Below are 23499 nucleotides of genomic sequence, written 5' to 3' on the forward strand. Positions count from 1 at the left end.
TTCCAAAATCTTCCACTATTATTTACATTATCAGAACTGCTTTCTGTTGTTTGCAACTGACTTAGAAATCGTAAGAGAACTGTGGTTTGTTTTTAACTTATGCGTGGCTGAAATCCCCAGATAAAGCAGAGCACTTGAAGAATGATATTCAAATAATGAATATGTACCATAGGAATTAAGGTGCTTAAATGGAGGAAACACAATACATTGTTTAACCTAAGAATTAGCATTAGTTTAACTTGATTGGAAGTACTAATGATGTGTCATGGCTGCTAGAGAACCAGCCCAAGCATCACAGGACTGCATAGCTGCTATGGTTCCTGCAGACAGAGACGGGACTGCCTCGCTGGGTAGTTAGCATTCTCTGCATGTGCATAGTGGTAGCCTTGAGGAGTTACCATTCCTGGCATGAACTTCAAAACTGAAACGTGCTTTTCTGTGTTCCTCTTCTTTATTGGCTTCTAACAGTTACAAAAGTGAGGTTTTCGCCTTCATTGTCTGTGCACTAAGGTGGGACATGCATATGTATCTGAAATGGAAGAAATGAAAATATTATGAAGGCCAGGCATGATCTGGCTAGCCCATCTCTTGTTGAGGATAGCTCTAGAGGAAGTGAATCCACTTTTTCTGGTTTTAACACCATCTTTCACAGATGGTAGGGATTTACTATAGGAAAGGACATGAGGCATTTCCTTTGCATTAAACCTCCACAGCTGATCTGGTGCCCAGGTAATACATATGGTAAAAAGATGCAGTAGGAAGGAGGAATTAAACTAAGTTAAATACAGCTCTTAATAATTTCCAGGTATTTTTATTAAATCATATCGCTTATGCCTTGCAACTCAATAAGGAAAGTTTTATCATTTTTCCCATTTTACAGGTTGAAGCTCATAAATCTAAATTTGAGGATCATAAAGATAACATAACTTGCCCAAGGTCACAGAGCTCGTTTGTGATAAAGATTTTCTAGTTCAGGGCCAATGTTCTGACCACTGCTGCCTGCCAACCGAGTGAAAGAAGACATTCAGGAGGTGGCCCATACTCAGATACCGTTTTCCCAGGTGAGTCTAGCCAACAGTGATATCTTCCTGTTATCAACAATTTTAGCTTTTACTCTCTGTACAATATATGATTTTTCAGTCTTGGTTCTGTCTTACATAATTCTTGCATCACAAGATTTATAAGTTCCCTCCTTCAATAACTAGGAAGCAGTTCTCTACTTTTTTGTACCTTCTCCCACTATACCTAACAACATATGCACATGTAAAAGGCATCAATAAATATTCACAAAATGGTCAACATTAGTCCCAATTGTGGATTTTATTATAGCAAGTCAATACACAAAGGTATAGATAGATCCCACAATTAGGCGCTAAAGCCAAAGAAATCCCCTCATCAACTTTCTGAAGTTGCCTTTTCAGTAGTGGAGATAATTAATCTACAATTTCACATTTTTCTCTGTGCCCCATGTCTTTTTCTGAGCCAGGCAGCTGACTGGTATTGCGGCCACAGAACATATTAAAGACAACTGGCTTACCTGGTGAATGATGCCTTGGTTTCACAAGGCTGCAGATAAGAAACACCTGCTGGGGGGCTTTTTCAATGCACGCATGCCTGGGGTCCTTTCCCAAGTATTCTGACTTAATCGTCTTGGGGTGGGACCCAGTCATTAGTGTGATTTTAAAACTCCCTAATTGATTTTGATGGGTAGCCTAGTTTGAGAACCACTGGCCAAACAGAAAGAACATTCCAGAAGAAACAAAGACCTGTGTTTTCTCATTGTCCAGTTCTCTGGGACAGCAAGCAGTTGATAGGGAAGGAAAATAACAAGGAGGAAAGTGGCAGGATTATGCAGCCTGGCATGCCATTGGTATGTCGCAAACTATTCGAAAATATTTGTAAACTTCAAAATTTTTGTGCACCTATTGAAAAAAATGTTTTAAACAACTGTTTCTCCTCTGATGCTCCAGTTTAAAGGCCCCAACAACTTTGAAAATATGGGACTATTTGGCAAAGCATTCCAAATAAATGACCCTCAGCTCTGGAATTTGCTCCTAGAGGCAGCTCTCTTTAGCAGTCAGCCAAACCCAAAACTTGGCAGCTTTTGGAATATGGTGCAAAATAGATTCTTTCTAAACCTGAGAATCACTGAAGATTTATTTTGCTGGAAAGACACAACTTTTAAAAATAACAAGCACTTATTGCTACTGTACTAAGTAGAATCAGAGATCTGCAAGAGTGACTATGAAATCAAGGACCACTTGTCTTTTCTTATTCTATTGATGAAAAAACAGAGGCTCAAAAGAATGAAATGATTTCCTCAAGTCACACAACCTAATGGTAGGGCCTGGGCACATCCTGATCTCCTGACTCACAGGCTAGTTCTCATGTTTGCCCTCCCACAGCCACAGAGTCCTCTGAGATGATTTCTTCTGCCGTGATTCATTTTGGTTATTCACAAATGCAACGTGCTTGCAAATGCTTATATATACTCTTCAGTAACTATAGCAAATAGTATGCAAATTACATTGTAATTTTTAGTATGCAACATCCTTTTCATAGTCTCAACTATAAAATCTGGTTGTACTGCACTCTTGATTCTGACAAAATTTCTAATTCACCTAGGATATATGTGAACCCAGGCATCAAATGTAAATCTAAGAGCTTTAAACCCACAACAAAGCATTACCAAAAGGTCTTGCCTTTCTCTGTATTTCCTGTCTACTCACCCCATTCCTCACTATATTTTGTTGAGACTTAGTGCAAGTATGGGAGTTAGGGATGTGGGTGAAATGATTTCCAGAAAGACAAGAGACATTCTAACACTTAATTAAGCTCTGTTAAGTTCTAGGCAAGGAGTTAGGCCCAGAATGAGAAATTTACTATCCAAGTCTCAGTGATAACAGACTAATTATTTTTAAAAATACGACTACATTTAATGAGGTAGATAATTTTGCCTCTCAGCCCTTCCGACTTCCCCACATTCCACATGTTATTCCAGTTCCTTTAACCCAGCTGAGAATACCATACAAAGGGTCAGAGAACTGTTCCCAGAGTCATTCTTGCTCATATATTGTTCTTTTCTCTCATCTGCAGAAAACTTCCTTTCTTTCTACCACACCCCATCCATGTCGGCCATTTAGTGAAATGCACTACTTAAGAGAGAAGTTGTTGCCATTTATTAAGGGAGTTTCCTGAATTTTTAGCTGAGGATAAAATGCTGAATAAAGACTCTAGCGGGTCTTCCTACTGTCCGGTCTCTGGGCCCTCCCCGCAAGCCCAAGCAAGCTGTTACTTCTTTCTTGACAGCTGGCCCAGCAGTCAGATTTCTTTTCCCTGAGGTAGCTGCCGTCACCCTCTCTCTCCTAGACATCCTCTTTTCCAAGAATGGCTGTGGAGTAGGACATAACGTCCCATGCTCCCCCTCTCACCATCCCTTTCTTTTCTGTTCTCAGAAAAACAAACTCACTTTTCCGGATTAACTGATTTGCTGTTGCTTGTGACAGAGAAACAGGAGATAACAAAAACGTGGAAGATATAAAGGTCCCAGAATCTCAAAGTTGTTTCAGTCATGGTCCCTAATCCGTATTTCTCATACCACTTGTACAGTTTTCACTCAGTTTTGAGGTTAGGAGGTGATGTAATCTCCTTCCTCCATGATGTTTCTTCTTCTTAGGTTTGTTGACTCTTCACTATAAATATTTAACATCTAGAGGGCTTAGGGATTACAGGGACCACTACGTTGAAGAAGAAAAAGGTACCAAATAAATTTGAGAGGCTTTCAAAGAGAAATGCTCTCAGTTTCCTTTGCCTCATCTCTCTAGAGAATAATGGAAGATCAATGTGATTTCTGGAATTGATCACTTTAAGTTCAGATAGCAGCTCCTTAGTGAAGCCAGGCTGAGTTAAGAGCACCCTCTGTGCACCTACATTCCTCCACATTTATTCCTGCACCTACTGCGGGGCTACAATAGCTTGTTTACTGACTGGCTTTTCTGTACAGGGACTGCGACCTTCTCTACCCATCTCGTATTGCTGGGGGCTAGCAGAGTGCTTGGCACATGGCAGGTACTTAGTAAATGGTTGTCAGAAGAATGAAATGCTTCTCAAAAGAAGAAAGGCAGGAGGCAGAGTCTTTCTCTAGCATAAGACTCTCCTCTAAGGAGTGAATAACTGAACTTCAAAGCTAAATTTGGGTCTGAATGATGCTGCTGAGAGAGAAATTGCCTTGCCCCATATGAAGTTATTTGATAAATAAGAAGGGTTTAAAGCATTCTAAGATCCCACTTTGTCCCTTGTTTCTCAACCCCAACCACCTTCCAATAAGCATTGGTGACAATAAAAGTGGGTAAGAAATAGGAACAGGATGGATCAAACAGGAATGTGGACCCTATGAAAAACTCCTGTTCATGTGACTTTGAACAAGTTACCAACGTTCTCTGGGCCTCAGTTACATCTATATCATGGAGTGAGTGGGTCAGATGATATATAAGGTTCCTCACAGCATTAACCTTTATGATTCTAAATGATTTAGAGGCATGTCCTGCAATTTTTTTTTTTTTTTTAATTTTAGAGAGAGGGGGTGGGCAGAGGGAGAGAGAATCATAGCTGAGTATAGAGCCCAACTTGGGACTTGACCCCACGGCTCTGGGATCATGACCTGAGCTGAAATCAAGAGTTGGGTGTTCCACCAACTAAGCCACCCAGGCTCCCGCACCCTTTTTTGCAATGTCTTTTCAATCTTCCTCTCCTCCACCTCAAACGCCACCACCCCCCCCCCCCCCAGTGACTCATACCACTGCCAACAGTACACTTGGAAAAGAAAAACAAAATACAAATTATGGTCACAGGATCAATGAGGTGAAACACAAGATTAAAATATGTCTTATATTCACAGAGCAATTTTTTACAACAGTGTCAAACAAAAAGTTCTAGTCAATGTTTACACTAGGACTTGATGAAAAATTCCAGACATAAAACTTCTGGAACTTGGACTTGAACTCCGAGGACCTCCCATCTCTGATAAATTTTACAACTAAGATCTATTGGATTAGTTTTCCCTTAAGGAGAATTCATCTTTAAAGTCTGGTTATCTGGAACTGTCATTCTAGGTTTAATAGGTAGCTAAAGATTTTTTTTTTAAGTACCACGGTCTTTTAATAATTTTGGAGGAAAATACTTACGGAAGACACTATATTTCCTTGATTTCTTTGACAGAATACACTGAGTGTAATTCAGTGTTTTCTTCCATATGAACGTCAGTCGCTATGGCATAGTAATGTCCTCAGGTCCCAGTGAGATACTCTAAGCCCTAGACTTTTTTTCTTCTGATGGGGCTTCAGGAGCCACCTGAGCTGTCACCTCCCTGTCAGCTTGGCCACATGTCATCATCTCTCCCTCATATTTAATTTGCTGATTAAAGGCAGGGAAAAATTCCTAATTAATTTTTGCACACCCAAGAGTAGCATAGTTCCTGCTACTTAAGATGCTTAGTAAATGTATAAATAAATGAGTGAATTAACATAGGTTTAAAAATGTTTTTAAAAACAAGCTTGCTAAAACTAGGTGTGAGATAATAATAGATGCTAAGTAAAGGCTTGAGGGGCTTGGTTTAATACATACGCTTGCAACAGTTTCTATACACTTTCTGATTCTCATATTCTAGATAGATTGCCATAGGTTGAGTTCCTGGTATTTATGAAGAGATGAAAAATAATTGTGGTAGGTAAATAAAAAACATATAAACTTTGGCCAATAAAATTCAGTGTTATCAAATAGTTTTTCTATTTCTAGGCACATCTGACCTACTCCAAATAGAAAATGAACTGGCATTCTTGCATTTTTTAGGGTATTGCTTGATCAGGCACCTCTTCACACCCACTAGCTATGTGATTTTGGGCAAATGATTTAACCTCCTTTAATTTCAGTTTATCTGAAAATAATGACAAAAATCTTTCCCAGAGGACTCTTAAAATAATTAAATAATTCATTCTAAAGTACTTTACCGTAGACCTGGCCCTTAGTAAACATGTAATACGTTGTCCATTCCTGGGTTTGGGACAGTGGAGCCAACCCTGCGCATGGCCAGGCAATGTGTCTGCAAAGACATTTTTCTCTTGTGTTTGCAGCCTAGCAGATATTGCTCTCTCAGGCTTGGGTGTTCTGAACCTAATGTGGCTCCCTAAACTGAAATAAGCTTTAAGTCCTTTAACTCTCCTACTATATAGAAAACAGGCACATTTCTGTTACACTGGTGTTCTAAGTGATGGGATTTTATTTATTTATTTTTATTTTTTTTTAATATATGTAATTTATTGTCAAATTGGTTTCCATACAACACCCAGTGCTCATCCCAAAAGATGCCCTCTTCAATGCCCAAGTGATGGGATTTTAAAGTGGGCAATGTTAAAGGCTGAAGAAAGGGAACTGAAGACAGCACTTCAAGTCCCCACAATTTATCATAAATGTCACAATCTTTAGTAACTGGCACCTTTCCTATGTTGATACTACTTATTACAGAATTGAAATATTCACTATCAGGACCAAAAACGATAGCCTGAAATTCATTTTTAACCACAGTATTACACACAGAAATAGATTTTCCTCGAGTAAATGCAGGATTTTCACCTCAATTTAAGTGAACAAATTCACAATATCCCAGTTTGCTTCCCAGTGTTATTTATCACAACAGAATATACTGACATGTTTCTTAAAATAGAGAAATTAAATACTGCTATATAAATGGACTATCTTACAAATTATTATACTCAGAAATCTATAAAGCACATTCTAAAACACGGATGAAAATACAGATGGTGATGCTATATATCAAACACCTCCTAAAAAGGAAGAATTCTTGGTATATAAAGAAAAATGACAAATGAGACTTTATCATTTCTACTTCAGCTTAACAAGTATCTTTTGTCAATGCTTTTCTTCTTCATCTAACTAGCTCCTTACTGAAATCGGCCAATTTATTTTTCATTTTTAGAGACATTTACCCACTACCTGAAGACTACGTTAAGTAAGTCCTCAGATGGTTCTTACTAAATTCCAAGACCATTACTATAGATCTTATTTCCCAACATCTTAACCAACTGCACTGTTGACTTTTGAGTCTCTTCTAAGTAAGGCATCCTTAATACACACAAATATTATACTTGCATCTCAACTCCTTTAGAAACCATTATGAATTTTCAGTGACACTTTTGCACTAAACTTCTAAAGTCCCAGTTGATCAGCAGTACACATAATGTATGAAGAAAATCTCAAAAAGCACTTGTCTAAAATACTAAATCTCTTAGAATCCATACACTGAGGCTCTGCACAAAGCTTCAATATACTGACATCAATATGAAGACAACTTTTATTTAGGGTTCTGAAAACTTCATCTGAAATTGTGATTCATTTTTTAGTTGCCCTTCAAATCCTCACTTTTTGCTCTTCACTACTTGGAAATTCATTTTACTAAAAAATATTTACAAGAAAATTATGGGCAGGTCAAAATCAATTTCTAAAATAAGTATAAGTATAAAAAATGTTGCAAAATTTATGCCACAGTTCTGCCACTTGTGGCCTTTTTTGCAGGGAGTAAAAAAGGAAGTATAGTGATGGAAATCAAAGATGCCATGTTAGGACAGGAGCCCACGGGCTAAGGGTCCAATAGCAGTAACACTGCTACAAACCTGGCCTGAAAGAGATAGAACTTGGTAATAATTTCTGTGCTATGGTAATCTTGAAAAAAATCTCTTAATAAATTCAACTTTGATCCCCTAACACATCTTTTTTTTAACTGGAACTTTCATATACTAAATCTGTAAATGAATGTATATTAAGACCCACTTAAAAATCATATACAAAAGTAATTTGGCTTTAGCCCCCAAATTTAGAATTTTTATCTTAAGAAATTTTAAAACTCAACTTCTATGAAATAAACACTTTGGCTCTTCTATGTGTGTATCTCTAGAATACTACAGAGCGCAATAGGAGAAAAAGGATTATTTGACCATATTATTGAAATACAGGAAACACCTCTGCTTTGAATGATTTCAATAGATAATGGAGTCAAGGAGCATTTATTTAAACAGATTAAATATCTATTTGCCTATGCTTTTGTCTCTGGCCTTTTTTTCTTAGCTTTACTAATTTGTTAGCTCACTTTTTTTTTTTTCTCTGATTTCAGGTTTACTTATACGCTGACAAATCCTGTAACATTAACCTCAGCCAACTGCTTTTTCCTGAACTTTAGACCTGTGAGCACAATTGACTAAGGGACCTTCTTAATTAAGGGACTGAATGAATTCATTCATTCATTTACCCCCGAAGTTTTTGAGCCTCTGCTGTCTGTTAGAGAGCATTCTTAGCATTAGAATGAACCTAACAGACAATAGTCTCTGTCCTTATGGAGCTTACATGATAGACGTATAAGAAAACTAAATGAAATAAGCATTATAGAAAAGAATAAGATAAAGAAGGGCTTGGAAGACCTCACTGAGATGACATTTTAGCAAAAACCTGAAGGGAGTGAGGATGTGAGCATCCAAGAGCATTTTAGATGTCCTGCAGCCACCTTCTAGATTCAAAACTGAACTGTTTTTCCGTGCAAGCTAGCCTTTCTTCCTAGATTTCCTGTTTTTGTTTTAATTTTGCCATTATTGCTCTTACATTAAAAAAAAAAAAAAAGTTTGACTTACCCCTACAGTCTACTCTTCAACTCTGAACAACTGCAGCCCATGTCCTTTTGATACTATCTCTTCATATTGCCTACTGACTTCTTTTCCTTCCTTATTTCACAGATTATTGTTACTGTCCTTGTTCACACCAACATTGTTTTCCCTGGGGATTTTTCTACTCTGCATTCTCTTAACCAGTCTTCTTGCCTCTTCCAATTCATCCTTGATACTGCTGAACAGTTACATTTCTGAAATGCAAAGTTTACCATACCATTCTCCCGCCTAAACCTGTCAGTGGTTTCTCATTATTGTCAAACCCACTCTTTATTGTGGCATGGAGGGTCTAATGTGATTAGCACACTTACCCTTCTCCTCCTTCTGATAACCTCTCCAGGTTTCTTCTCACTATTTTACGTAAAGTTACTGGCTCTAGTTCTATAAAGTTCATCCTGAAAGTGACCCCTTCCAACACTGTGCCCTCTTACAGTTTCTATGTTACTTTTGTAACAGTGATTTGTTTACATGTTGTCTTTCCTAAACCCAGCTAAGTGCTTGGATCAAAGTAGGCACTAAAAACAAATGGATAAAATTAAATGTATCACCCTCAATGACTGGTGTAATATAAATATAGATGCTCCATTTCTAAGCTCTGACCATAGGCAAAAGGGTTTCTTTCTCCTCAAACCCTGAGAATCACCTCAGAAACCCCTATTCAACATGCAATTCAACATATTCTGGAACTGAACACAAACATTCAATCTTATTTGCTTGGGAAACCATTGGATTTAAAAGCACAATACTTCTTTCCCAACTAACAGCTTTACTTTGGGGAATTCACATATATATAATTCATCTGTGTACTTTTATTTTCAGCAATGAAGAATATTTCAGTTCCAGAAATACATGAATTGCAGAAATTATGAGTCACTTTTGTTAAAGATAATTAGAGGTTAAGAGAACTGGTCACAGGGATTAAAAAAGGAAAATAAAATTAATAACAGAAAATAGGTAGAGATAAAGGAAAATTAGCTTTACAAAGCTAATCTAATGACATCTGGGAGGGAAAAGATCCAACTTGTATGTAAGAGGGTAATGAAAATGAAATCCAGAATCAATAATCCAGACATAAAATTAGCGAAATACTTAACATATAAATGGGGGACCAGGAATAGCAGAATATATATATATATATATATATATATATATATATATATATAATATCTAGAGTAAAATGAAACATTCTGCAAACTTATTTATTGTGTCCAGGAGGGGCAGCAAATCTTTGCTTGTAAGTGCCTGATGGTAAAAGGAAATTTACAGTACAAAATTTCATTGAGAGGTATGTTTCCATTTGTAACCAGTTATTCCCTGTTAATGAATAGCAATTAGAATTAAACTACTATATATGATTTCCAAGACTTATCATTCATTTTGCTTTTTAGAGAATAGTAACAAATAAATTATAATTTTTAAATTCTATATGCTATCACTACTTTTTTCACTTCTACAAAGCCCATTTATTTTATTAAAATAAACAAAAAAGTTTTACTGCTTACTACATATACTATCACTATTTTGATAGTTCACCCTATACATATATGTTTATATTCTTGATAATGGTATAAAATGTAAATTTTAAAAAATAGAAATTTTTGAAGATATTTTAAGCACTTTACAGACAAAAATATATGCTTTTATTTTGAAAAGTCTTATTGATAGTTAGGCTGAATATTGGCCAATTAACTCTCTTGAAAGACCTTGAAACTCAAATGTTTTAAAAACAAAAATAAAAACAAAACAAAACAAAATTCAAATGTTTTTCTCCGTATCTGGCAACCCCAGCCATAGATTTATTAGCACAGGGAGAATAAACTATTGCCTATGTTTATCAGATTATATTATACACAGTAATCAACTGGAGATGTTAAAATACAGATTGAAACTCACAAGGTCCAGAGTAGGTCCTGGACTCTATTTTCCCACAAGCTCTCAGGGTCCTGGGTCCAGTCTGCTGGTGGTCCATAGACCAATAGCAAGACATGAATCAATGGTTCTCAGCATTGATACCCAATGGAATCACCTGGGGATTAAATCAAAACAAAACACAACAAAACAAAACATCACTTCTAGGGTGAAGGTTATTTAGCCTGGGATCCAGTCTGGGTATTGAGTTTCAAAAGCTCTCAAGGTCAGGCTAACAACCAGCTAGTTTGAGAACCTATGACCTAAAATGTATTGGTCAGATTTATGGGTAGGTTTTATTTCTCCTGATTTCTATCATTGTAGATAACAGACCTAGGAATAACCAATACGGCATAGATTATGAGAGTAATATATGCCCCAAATCTTTAAATTCTTACTGAGAATATGAGTCATTATCAATCAGACATTAAATAAGACATTAAAAGTCTTAGCAATTTCTTTCTATACTACCAAATGATTCAATAACATGTTTTTCATATATTTTAAAGTTAAATATCCACTGACATAATCACAATCCGAATTATTTTTAGATTAGGAGGTAGATATGTAACAATGTAATTTTAAAGTACATGGAGGTGTCTATTCCTAATTACAGATAAAAAAAAAAAAAAAGCTCACATTAGTCAGAAATTATGAAAAAATCCCAACCTGGGATCTATCCCAGGAGAAAGGCCCAGAGACAAAAAGGACAAGCAACAATTTACTTAGTATCTGTACTTGAAGTAGATACCCATCAGTTGCAAACTGAATTATTATCTTTTCTTTATAGTGACTTTCCTAATTATTTTGCTAAGGCTGAGGTTTGTAAAAGGTCAGGATGCAATTACACTCCAAGGCCCTTCCTAATTCTTAAAAATGCGCATCAAAGATACTTAATGAAAGTAATACTTTAAAGTCAGGTATTTGCAGAAATTCCATCATTACAGTAAAAAGTATTGGACTACAAGTCAGCTACCACATACTACTAAAGATGTGACTTAACCAAACTTTCTGAACAGGTGTTCTCACCCCAACTTAAGGTCTAGGGAAAGTCCAATAAGAATGTGCAAGCACAGACTAATGCCACATAGAAATATAAGACAGCACTATGCATATTTATGATAAGCCAACTAAATACATAGTGTGGTAGCGCAAAGAAATGGGAGTCTAGACTGGGGACTACTTTCAGCTTTGGCACTAATTAGCCACATAACAAGTAAATCACACACTTTAATTGCATTTTAAAAATAAAAATACTTCGAATAGCTTATCTTGAAATCCCTAGCAGGTCAAAGCTCTATGATCCCAAAGTAACTACATGGTCCTCCAAAGCAAATATTAATTGTAACAACAACAACAAAAATTCACCAAGAGCTTAAGAAGTTTCTTAAGAAAAATACCACTTTAAATTTGTTTTCTAGAAAAGTCTACAATTATTTGGCCATCACTTAAAATAGCAAATTTAAAACTTAAAAAAGTGCAGAAAGGGATCATTAAACAGCGCAAGAACACTATGTAGAATTAAGATAAACAGTATAACTGAGGATAATGAAATACTAAACAGCTTTTCCTAAAGAACAAGGGAAAAACATCTGAGATTTTATGATCTATCCCAAAGAATATATAGGTACTCTTATTAAATACACAAAATGCTTTTTGAGTACTGCAAATAACTCACAGTTTCTATATAAATTATCCTATTTAATAAAGATGGTAGTACGTGGAGATTATTTCCTTTTAATTTATTGTTTGGTTTGAATACATGTCCTGCCAATCACACAATACCTAGTGTGACTAAAGACATGAAAAATTCCTGTAAGAATCACAAAGTGCCTTGCAGCTTTCTGCCAGGATGCTAAGGAAATGTAACAATGGAGACACAGATTGTCTAAGTCAGAAGTTCCAATCATTAATCTTCCTCAGAACTGGAATCATCCTCTTGGTCAGAGAGTTCAGGGACAGGGAAGCGGAGAATGGCAGCCACTCCAGTCAACTGACTGAGCTGTTCTCCAGATACATGAAGACTAGAGAATATCCTAACAGTGCCCGCATTCTCTTTCACACTGTCCACCAGCTTCACATATCGGCTCCGTGTGGCTACATCCTGGTGCCTGAAAAGCTCATCACTGATGAGCAATGTGTCGATTGCCATAGCCTCATTGGCCTTCTCTACCTGCTTGAGTCCATAAAAAGCTCGGTCAGGTTCATGTTGTAACATTTTATAGAAGTCATCCAAAGCCTTTACTTCCCCAGCGGCTTTAGTGTCTGAAAGGCGGCTAGCTACAGAAGGGTCACAAAGGGCCTCTTTCAGGGAGTACTTGTGTCCAGAGGAGGCATGTACCTGGAATCACAATTATGAAAGTTAGGCAAAACAATCTTAGAGTACCCATTAATCAGTTTGCAATGACATAAAGCCAAAAGCACTAATAAAACTTTATTAAGTTTGAGAACTTAAAGCAAAGTTTACTGTGTAAATACCCTATTTAACAATTCTCTTTTTCATTTCATTAGCTCACTTAAAATCACAGTCCAGTAAACACTTTCTCCTCTTGTACTTTTCCCAGTCCTAAAACCTAAGAGTAGTTTATACAAATCCCTCTGCCCATTCTTAATTACCCTTGGATAAGACTGTTTTACCTGAAGGAATTTGGACCGGTTTTCCAGGAGCACTTTGTTGTCGGTCTTCACTGCTTGTTGAAACATGTAGTCGCAGAACTGCTCCCTCACGAATCCTGGGCTGGCCACCAGGATGCACTTCACAACATCAAAGTTTATGTGGCGCTGGATACCCTGGACCACCTGTTCGTAGAATCGCTCCAAGGCCCGGTCATGCTGGGAACAGTTGCCTTTCCGTTTCCTAGGGATGTTCACCTCCACCTTGGCCCGAGTGAGGGTCATGCTGGGAGTGACTAAGCAGATATGGGCGAGGCCTTCCTGCATGACCACAGCCGCCACATCTGCGCTCCAGGCTGGGTCACAGGCCTGCTCGATGCGCTCCAGAACCACACTGTCCCACTGTTTCTTGGCCAGCGTGAACTGGCGGTTGGGCTCCAGCTCGATGGTGTGGTAAGCCCCCATCTTGACATACTCATTCTCTTGGATGTTGGTCCCCTTAACCCGCAGCTGGCAGGCTTGAGAGTCAAAATCGATGGCCTCCACGCAGAGAGTGAGAGTAGTGCGGACCCGGTTGCTTCCTACGCTGCCCGTGGAGGACTCGGTCTGTACCTTGCGGATGGTGGAGGCACGCAAGCTGTCGCCCACCTGCACTAGATTGTAGGTGTGCCACATGTCCTCAGGTTCTTCGGGGACCAGGGTCACCTGGCCCGCATTGTCTTTCTCAATGTCTTTCCTCACGAGCTTCATGACTTTGGCGGGGATTCGCAGGCAGAACAAGAGGAAATGAGGGGGTACCCGGTGGGAAAGGGGCAGGGAGGGAAAGGGAGTCTAGGCCGGGAAGGGGGCGGGGTCTGGTCCCTATAGCCACTGGCCTGACGGGAAGGAAATACTATAGTACCGACTCGAGCGGCCGAGGGGAACACTTACTCTAGCCCTTCTTTTCTTAGTTTCCGGGCGCACGGCACCACACCGGCGCGAGAGACACCGCAGCAAACGCAGTCTTCTCGGTTCCAGCCGCCAGCACGGACCCAGCAGCTGATGCAATGAGCGCGCGTGCGTAGCCCGCGTCCCGCCTCCCGGCGCACGTTTTACGTCCCCAAAGTGGAGGCGGGGTGGGGGTGGGGAAATCACAGTTCGCGCGGGCGCAGGCGCACTAAGCGTGAAGCGCGTCTGAGGACTAAGCCGACGGAGGAACGGGGTTGGAATCTTTGGTGGCAGGTCGTTTAATGCTGAACTTGGACCTCCTAAGTTTTCTCTTCCACAACTGTTTGTGCAGAATCTGAGGAATATGTAGTTCAAATTATTTTTTTCAGCTGCGTGCAACTGCCACTGAACACCTTCTCTTCCCCGGGTAAATCCAGTGTTAAACTTAACTAAAAGTAAAAGGAATTCTCAAAAGTGCAGACTTGGCCCCACGGTCCTAAAATGTGCTCGGCTTTGCACCTGCCTTATCCGCACTCAAGCGCTGCACGCCTTTTGGAGCTGGTATTTCCAGAAGCGGTTTCTAAGAACGACTGGTCACGGTGGGTGTGGGCTCAGAGCAACGTGCCCAGCTGTTTTCTGCGCTTAGTTACCGTGTCTGCATGATCTGACTAACCCAGATGTTAAAGCACTGACCCCACACAGAGAAGAAACCATCCGTGGAATTTACCCCTGGGTGGACCTCTCAGTTGCTTGTCCCGATGTCCTGGGAATCCCAGGTTCCAAAATTGGCAGTCTCCGCTTTCTGCAGCTCAATAGCCCGTGAAATGTTTAGGTTAGGGATTGGGTCGCAAAAGCTTAGGGCGGGATCATCACTGCCAAAGCTGAGAATATGGGAAGTGGAGAAAATCTGATGTAGTAGGACCAACCCGACTGAAAGGCTATGGAATTTATTTTAAAGAAAATCCTTAAGTCACACAGCATTTTTATGGTGTGGGGGTGTTGAGAATTGGGGACTGCTTCTTAACAAGATCAGTAAATAGAAAAAGCCCATCAGATTTTCTTGAGGGTTAAGATGGGGTGGAGAGCAGAGGAGTCCTACCATATATCTTCCCATTCTCTTTCTTAACTTGTGTATGGTACTGAAAGGGAAGCTTGAACTGGTGAGACCAGGATGAAAGAGAGGAATCTGACTCTGGCACAAGTCTTGAATTTCACATCTCAGTTATCTTCCTCAGAGATTCTAAGGGGACACAAAATTCCCCTCTACAGCTCTAGTACAAATTAGAGTCATTGTTTTTGTGGCCTCTCCTCTTCCTCTCTGTTCTTAACCTCCTTTCCCTCTTCCTTTCACACCTTCCTGTCATAGTGAGTGCCCTCACAGTTTCTAACTCAGACTTCCTCCTTCCACTTCCAAGTAAACCCAGTGACTTTTGAGTGAGTAAGGAACTGATCACACTAAAGTGTAAAGATGGCTTGCCTCTCTCCAACGGAGATTTCCTAACTAGGAGAGAGATAAATACTTTGAGTTGCTCCTTGATCACCTTTCTAAGTACAATTTACCTCTCTCTAAAGTCTGCCAAAGATTAAAAACCACAGAATCACAGTGGCAGGCATACCGTAGGACCTTAATAAATGTTAAGTTTTTAATGAAGAGCTATCATTTATTGAATATTCACCAGGTACTTTCCTATATACTCTAATAATCTTCATCTATAAATATTTGTTATCCTCATTTTGTAGATTAAGAAAATGAATTACAGAGACATAAAGAAATGTATTCAAGATCACATAACCAGCTTTTAAATTCAGACATGCTTAACTCTCCATCCTCTCCTCTGTTCAGTGGTGAAAGATTATATATATTATGGATGCTTGAAATCTCTGCAACCATAAGTTATGTGCTGTCATCCACTGCCACTTCCCCTTAATTGTCACCTTTACCAGTTAAAGACCCACAGCTTAGGAAACAACTGAGAGGATTTGAAAGGCATCAGTCCCTTCCTTGCTTCTATTACTAATATATATATATATATATATATATATATATATATATATATATATTCTTCTGCTCAACATACTTTTCCTTCTGCCCAGCCTAGGTCACCATTATAATCCTTGAGAAAAATCCAGTGTTCTACTTAAGGAAAATACGCATATATTTCTACATTTAAAAACTGTAGGAAACCCACACTGACTGCTAATTCTGTGGTTATTTTAAAGAGTTTATTTAAATTATGAGGCAAACTGCTTTGGGGTGTCTTTTTAAACATAAACTTGCTTCAGTGAACATACTACAAAATTTTTCATAGAATTACTATTTGATCTGAAATAGAATTATTTTTTAGTAACTGGAGCTTACTTTTGAATGATCAGATGTTTTCTCTCAGGCTTTGTGTTGTAACTTAGTATTTCCAGATTAATCATTACATTTTTATTTTGAATTATTTAGAATTCTCATTCCCTACTAATTAAAATCCAATTCTGTGATGTTCAGGGCCTCCATGATTTGGCTTTACAAGCTTTATTTTCCACTTGCCCCCTCCAGCACCCTATATTCCACCACAGGAGTAATTTTTGTTCCCCATACATCCTGGGAACTGTCTACTTTGCTGCCCTTAACTCATGATGTTCTCTATTTAAAATGTCACTGCTTCTCAGTCCTTCCTCCATAAATACTACTTCTTTTTTAAGCCCAGCTTAAATGTTTCCTCACATTTGAAAACCTGCATATGTAAATATTTTTAATATTTTTTAAATGTTTATTTATCTTTGAGAGAGAGACCGAGTGTAAGTGGGGGAGGGGTAGAGAGGGAAACACAGAATCCAAAGCAGGCTCCAGGCTCTGGGCTGTGTGCACAGAGGCTGAAGTGGGTCTTGAGCCCTCGAACCGAGACATCATGACCCGAGCTGAAGTCGAACGCTCAACCGACTGAGTCACCCAGGCGCCCCTGAAACCATGCATATAGTAATTGGAATACCTATCTTTTCTTTCTTGTTGAACTCTGAGTAGATTAATCCTTTTACTCCTCCACTGACCCTTGAAAAGTCCCTGGCACATAGTAGGCACTTATACATCAATAATAACCTGAGTGGATCAGATGTGAAGTGTGGCAGCTATATGAACATTATCACAGACAGTTCTTAAGGCATAAAATTGTAATTAATGATAGTTCACTTAACCTAATAATGGTATATAAAAAGTAATTCCTCTTATTTTAAAGCTGCTGTAGTTACAGAAGTTAAGTAATATATAGCAGTATATGGTATTTTCATTTTTTTACCAAAATGTGCAAAATCATGAGAAAAAAACATTTACCTTTGTTACTTTAAATTCTAATTATATATTTATTGGCTTTTTGAAAATAGAAACCTTTATATCAGCAACTTTATATCTATTTTTTCTATTTATATTAATCTCTCTAGAATAAAAAAAAAAAAGTTTTCAATTTGTTGTTTTTGATGTAATTCCAGTGTCCCAGAAAGAGAACTGGGCTAGAAGTCAAACATCCTGGATTGTAATTCTTACCCTGTCAATTGTTTTTACTCTTAACTTTTGGCAGCCCTCAGTGTCTTAGAAACTCAAGTTTCTTTTTCTTAAGAATTGAGGGCATTGAATTCAATAATTAAAATTGTCTTAATTGTAAAGATTATGCTGCAAAAAAGTTTAAAAAACTGAAACAGACTGAAACAGTACTCATAATCTCACTCTATCACATTAATATTCATTTTTGCATAGTACCTTTTGAATTTGATTCTTTCTAAGGCCCACTGTAGTGGTAAAAGATCGATACCAAGTTTCATCCTTGCACACCAAGAGTTGGCAGACAGGAGTCATGATCTTTCTAGTAGGTTATAACAACTTTAGATAAGGCCCCTAACTTACAAACCTGAACTTTTCAGTCTAAATTGTAAGTAAGATTATTGGTCCTGCCTCTCTTATTTGATAACCCTTATAAGATTCTAATGAGATTATGACACTTGTTAACTGTAGAGTTGTATAAACATGTGAGATATATGGTAAATCTCCAAGAATGCCTGACCTGAAGCTAGAAATCTGGATCAGACATAGCAAGGATCAAGGGCTCACTTTAACATGATCATACTCAGTCTTGGAAAAATAACTGGTTCAGTAAAGCTGACTGATGAATAATCTGTTGGGTACCACTATTTATACTAGTATCCCTTCTGCAGGGAAACCTTAGGTCAGTCCTACTGCATGAGTTCATGCACTTCATTGGTGAATTGGATTACAGTCCTTCTTCCCATTATAATAGTATGTTAGAATGCTAGAAATGGTTTGTATGACAGCTGCAGGGCTAATGGGCTCCTGAGGATGGATTTCTTATTTGGATACCCTGGGCTTAGCACAGTATAGGGGCTGTATAATTGTTCTTGTTTCTTGTATTTTTTTGTTTGCAAGACTTAACTTTTTTCTTTTTTTTAATGTTTATTTATTTTTAAGAGAGAGAGAGAAAGAGAAGTGGGGGGGGGGGGTGGCGAGGGAAGGCAGAGAGAGAGAGAGACACAGAACCTGAAGCAGGCTCCACTCTTGGTTCGAGCTTACAGCAGTAAACCCAATGAGGGGCTCCAACTCACAAGCCATGAGATCATGACCTGAGCCAAAGTTGGACACTTAACCAAGATTAAGCCACCAGGCATCCCAAGACTTAACTTCCCTGCAATACCTACTAATTTTTTTCCTTCCTCTGCTTACAGCACCATGGAGGCTCTTCCCATCATTGCTTCCTTGCTTGTCTATTGCTTTTTTCAGAGTGTGAACTTCTTTAAGGACAGAGACTATCTTTTATTTGCCTGTGTTCATGAAACTCACCACAGCAACTGTTACATAATCATAGTTATTATATGAAAGAATATGTGATCGTTAGTTCTCCTTTAATACAGAGTTTTTAACTTGTCTATCTTTGGTGTCTTAAAATTATGAAAACATTCTGTTTTATAATGTCACTATAATTTTAAAGAGAAGATTATTCTTAAGGTAAGTTTCTAAAAACCTATTTCAATTTTTGAGATACCCATGCTTCGGTAAGAAAATGATTATTTTAAACACATCATACTGAGGAAAAGATCTTAAAATGTAAATAATATATAATAACAGTTTTATTATGCATGTTTAGAAAATGATCTTTGCAGAGTAAACCAGAGCTCTGATTATGAATATCTAATAATAAATGCAATCATTTACGTAAGGAGAATGTGCTAACCTGGGATTCTACAGAGATGCCCATGTGACCTCCACAAGCAAAGCTAAGAGGACAACTGGGAGAAGTATTCAGCTAATTCAGGCAAAAGGGGAAAAGGGAAAGTTTTCGGTTTGTTTGTTTGTCTGTTTGTTTTGAAGGAACTTTTACTCAGTTACTGTCTAAAGTTCCTGTGATTAAAAGCAGTTACTTGCAGTTGTCACAAAATAATATAAAACCTCCTACCAGATAAGCAAAAATCTTATCAACAAAAGCCTCCATGAGGGGTGTGTTTCTGTTTGTAGGTATACCTATACAAGATCATTTTACGAAAAATATAACAATAAAATGTACAATTTTAAAGACTGGTCAGTATCCATGTGTTTTCAAACTTTAGTATTTGGCAAACTAAAATTATACCTAACAAAATGATTTTGAAAGTACACAGTAGGGGGTGTCTGTGTGGCTCAGTTGGTTGAATGTCTGACTTTGGCTCAGGTCATGATCTCACGGTTCATGAGTTCAAGCCCCCCGTGCTGGGCTCTGTGCTGACAGTTCAAACTGGAGCCTGCTTCAGATTCTGTGTCTCCCTGGCTCTCTGCGCCTCCCTTGCTCATGCTGTCTCTCTCTCTCAAAAATAAATAAACATTAAAAAAAAAAGTACACTGTAATTTGTATTAGGAGTATAGGATTTATAATAAAATATGTGGTTCATTAATCTTTTTTATTTAAAATTGTTTTAAATGTTTATTTCATTTTTGAGAGAGAGACAGAGAGAGACAGAGTGCAAGCGGGGGAGGGGCAGAGAGAGAGGGAGACAGAATCCAAAGCAGGCTCCAGGCTCTGAGCTGTCAGCACAGAGCCCTATGTGGGGCTCAAACTCACAAACTGTAAGAACATGACCTGAGCTGAAGTCAGATGCTTACCGACTGAGGTATTCGGGTCCCCCCCATTAATCTTAATCATTTGATGTTCTAATGTGAGTTAGATATCCTATTCAAATTTAAGAATTTGCATTTATTATAGCAGATCCCATATAATTCATGCAAAAAGCGTATGTTGTCACCCCTTTTAATATTTGAATTACAATGATTTTTCAAATTAGATGTCTCATTTGTTGTATTTATAGAGATCTGTTTGGATAAAACAATATTAATGTTTTTGCACATAAAGTAAATTCTTAACACCAACCAGTGCATGTATTTTAATCTCCTTTTAAGACTTACTTGACTTTTTAATCTTCCTTTTAAATTACAGAAGGCATTAGATAAAAATCAAGTCCCTTCATATCTGTGTTAGCCCTAGCGCTAACCACCAATATGACAAAAATTTAGGGTTTGCCAAAACTAGTCATTGATTGTATGCAGCTGGATCAATGTTTACTTTATTGTCACCTTTCTCCTGAGGGAGAGTATTCAGAGGAAGCTCAGTTCTTAGGATCTGGTGAGGCTACTGATGCCAGAGGAGCAATTATCCCTTGCATCAGATAGAAAAGAACTAAGAAGAGGGACAATGTTCATATCTTTGTATCCAGAAGGAGTGTCATTTGTATCCAGGAGTAAGTTTGAAATTTTATGATAAAGTTTTTAAAAATACAACGAAATGATAGAAAATTACCATGTAGATTTACTGTTTGTTATTTTTGTGATTTTCAGATGCACATTTTCCCACTTTTCAACATCTCTGAAACTAGTAGGCATCTAACAATCTAATGATTATAATTGGAATGGCAGCACTTTTATTTCTCAGTAGTGCATAAAATAATGGTGCATCATTCAATCGATGGTGTCTTTTATTCAGTTAGATATAAATGTGGGTAGATATATATATTCCAGGTAAGGACATATGCATCAAAAAGAGACAATCTGATCTTTTAAGTATTTTATGGCTTTGTCTATAGTCTATTCAATAACAGATTTCAAGTGCCTATTATTTTAGATGCTAAGGATAATGAAGAGTCTACCCTCATAGAGCATATAGCAAGCTGGGAAGACAGACAGTCAGATATTTAATTACCCTATCATGTGGTATGTTATAGAAGCACCAGGGGCTTACATGTTTCTGGTAGAGGGCGACCTATATACTCCAGTGGGTTTCTTGGCAATGACATTCATGTGGGGACTTGAGGTTAGCAAGCAGTGTGAGTAACTGCTTATGCAAAGGCCTGGAGACTTCAGAGGAGTTGGCACAACGGAAGAGCTAAAAGAGACTCAATAATCTTGACAGGAATATATTCAGCTCATTTACATCTCTTGATACTCTTCTGTACTTGCTTTGAGAGTGAATACAATTATCCAGTCACGGAGCACTCTGGATAGGCAGTATATTCTGATTTGAGCATTGTGGCAACAATTCCAAATATCTTTCATCTCAATTTTATAACATGAATTCAAATACACTATTTTGTGTTTCATACAACAGAAGGATTGTGTAGGTAAAGAATAGCACTTTGATCCCTAATTTTCTGAATATGTTTTAAACATGAGCTATTTTATGAAGTATTTTAAGGAGAATATGAAAATTTAGCAAGTTCTAAATCTAATGAGAAGTTTTTGGGGTTCAAGGTGGAGGCACATATGCAAAGGAGCATCCATCTGAGGAAGTAAAATCAATAGTTATCAGCTGTGCCCAAGTTTATGCATCAAAAGAGCATCATGACAGCAGGGACGACAAATAGGCAAACTGGTGAAACGTGAAATATATATATATTTCACTCCTACTCTCAGTGCCTATGTATTAAACAAACAAACGAACAAAAATCCTATGAATGTATTGCTGCCTTTACTGATATCATAATGACTAAAGAGTTTCCCCGTGTTCAGTAATTCCTGACAGTCCACTGTGTGCCACTGGAGGTCATTTCTTTGTTATGAGTAAGTGTCTGATTTCCATGTTCAGCCGTCACCTCACTGGATTTCATACACACACACACATATATTTTTTTCTTTTTAGAGAGGGGAGGGGTGGGAAGGGAAAGAGGGAGAGAATCCCAAGCAGAGGATTAGACGCAGAGCTAGATTCTACGACTGACCACGAGATCATGACCTTAGCCAAAATCAAGAGTCAGACACTTCTAATGAGCCACTCAGGTGCCTCTGGACTTCATTTTGAATAGGAAATCTTGACTGAAGAAAGTCACAAAGGAAGACACCTTGCTTTTAGGCTAAGTAAAATATTTCTAGGGTGGAGAGACATATAACTCAATTAGGCATTATTCTATATATTCTTAATATCCAGAGATAGTAGTCTTATTTGGGTTATGATTAATGTAGGGTAGACATCATCTCATTTCACTGTATACCTAAAAGTCATGAAAATAACAGACTTGCATCATTGATTAGGTCCTTATGAAAGTCTTTTAGACAGGTATGCTTGGATTTAACATTTAGAGGGTTGAGCAAGAGGGAAATGGAGTTGCATTTAGATAGCCTGTATGGCATATTATCTCAGAGCATGAGATCTGAGATCAGAGATCAAAGCTGAGCACAGGCTTTGCCGTTTACTAGTTGTGTGACTTTGCACAAATTAATCTCTTAGCATTTTGGTTTCTTCATCTCCAATATATGGATAATAGTTCTGAATTTTTTCCTGTTTCTCAGATTAAAATGAAATAATATATGCAACGTTTTTGGCACAAGGCCTCACACAGAATATGTTCTCAATAAATATGTGCCTTTCAGCATTAAGTTGTGCCAGTTTTTCTCTGTTATTGTATGTCTTGATCTTTTTCCCCTGGAGGTTTAATTCTGCCATTTGGATATGGCCAATGAAAGGTTGGGCAAGAAATGAGAGGGTGGGAGGAAAAGAAGCGGTAATCATTTCCCCTGCTCCCTCCTGGTGGGACTTCAGTTTGGGCTCTAGCTGCATTCCTCTTCCTATGCCCTAGCTCCTGTCCAACAGTCCCTCTCCCATAGCTAGAGTTCACAGTCAACCTGACAATGCTCCCTTTTCATGCCTAGGATTAGTAATGGCTTTTCTTCCCACTGTTACTTCAGATGCTTTCTTCTCATTATTGTTTGTCCTTAGGTGCTCCACCATCTTTTGTCAGTTCCTTTAAATGCCTCTGTAAACAGTCACTTTATTAAACTTTCTTCAGTTAAATCCTTTATATGTGTCACTAGTTTTTG

General features: G+C 38.0%; 2 protein-coding genes across 3 annotated transcripts in view; both read right to left on the minus strand.

Moving 5' to 3' along the window:
* Positions 1–23499, minus strand: part of ITGA1 (integrin subunit alpha 1) — a 161219-nt gene that overhangs the window by 134098 nt on the left and 3622 nt on the right. The window contains exons 1-2 of one of the 2 annotated variants that reach the window (XM_047826687.1): positions 14178–14284; positions 10620–10752 (exon numbers count right to left, since the gene is read on the minus strand). The exons of the other annotated variant lie outside the window; for it this stretch is intronic. Of the exons in view, the coding sequence (XP_047682643.1) occupies positions 10620–10713 (94 nt within the window). The 5' untranslated portion in view covers positions 10714–10752; positions 14178–14284. Of the gene's footprint in view, positions 1–10619; positions 10753–14177; positions 14285–23499 lie in introns of those variants that run through there. 2 annotated transcript variants of the gene reach the window in all.
* On the minus strand, positions 12356–14179 carry PELO (pelota mRNA surveillance and ribosome rescue factor). The gene is made up of 2 exons (XM_047826928.1): positions 13272–14179; positions 12356–12975 (listed from the first exon to the last, which is right to left on the minus strand). The coding sequence occupies exons 1-2, from the start codon at positions 13995–13997 to the stop codon at positions 12544–12546; spliced, it is 1158 nt and encodes a 385-aa protein (XP_047682884.1). The 5' UTR covers positions 13998–14179; the 3' UTR covers positions 12356–12543.

The sequence above is a fragment of the Prionailurus viverrinus genome, chromosome A1 (genome assembly GCF_022837055.1).
Source record: "Prionailurus viverrinus isolate Anna chromosome A1, UM_Priviv_1.0, whole genome shotgun sequence".
Taxonomy (NCBI): domain Eukaryota; kingdom Metazoa; phylum Chordata; class Mammalia; order Carnivora; family Felidae; genus Prionailurus; species Prionailurus viverrinus.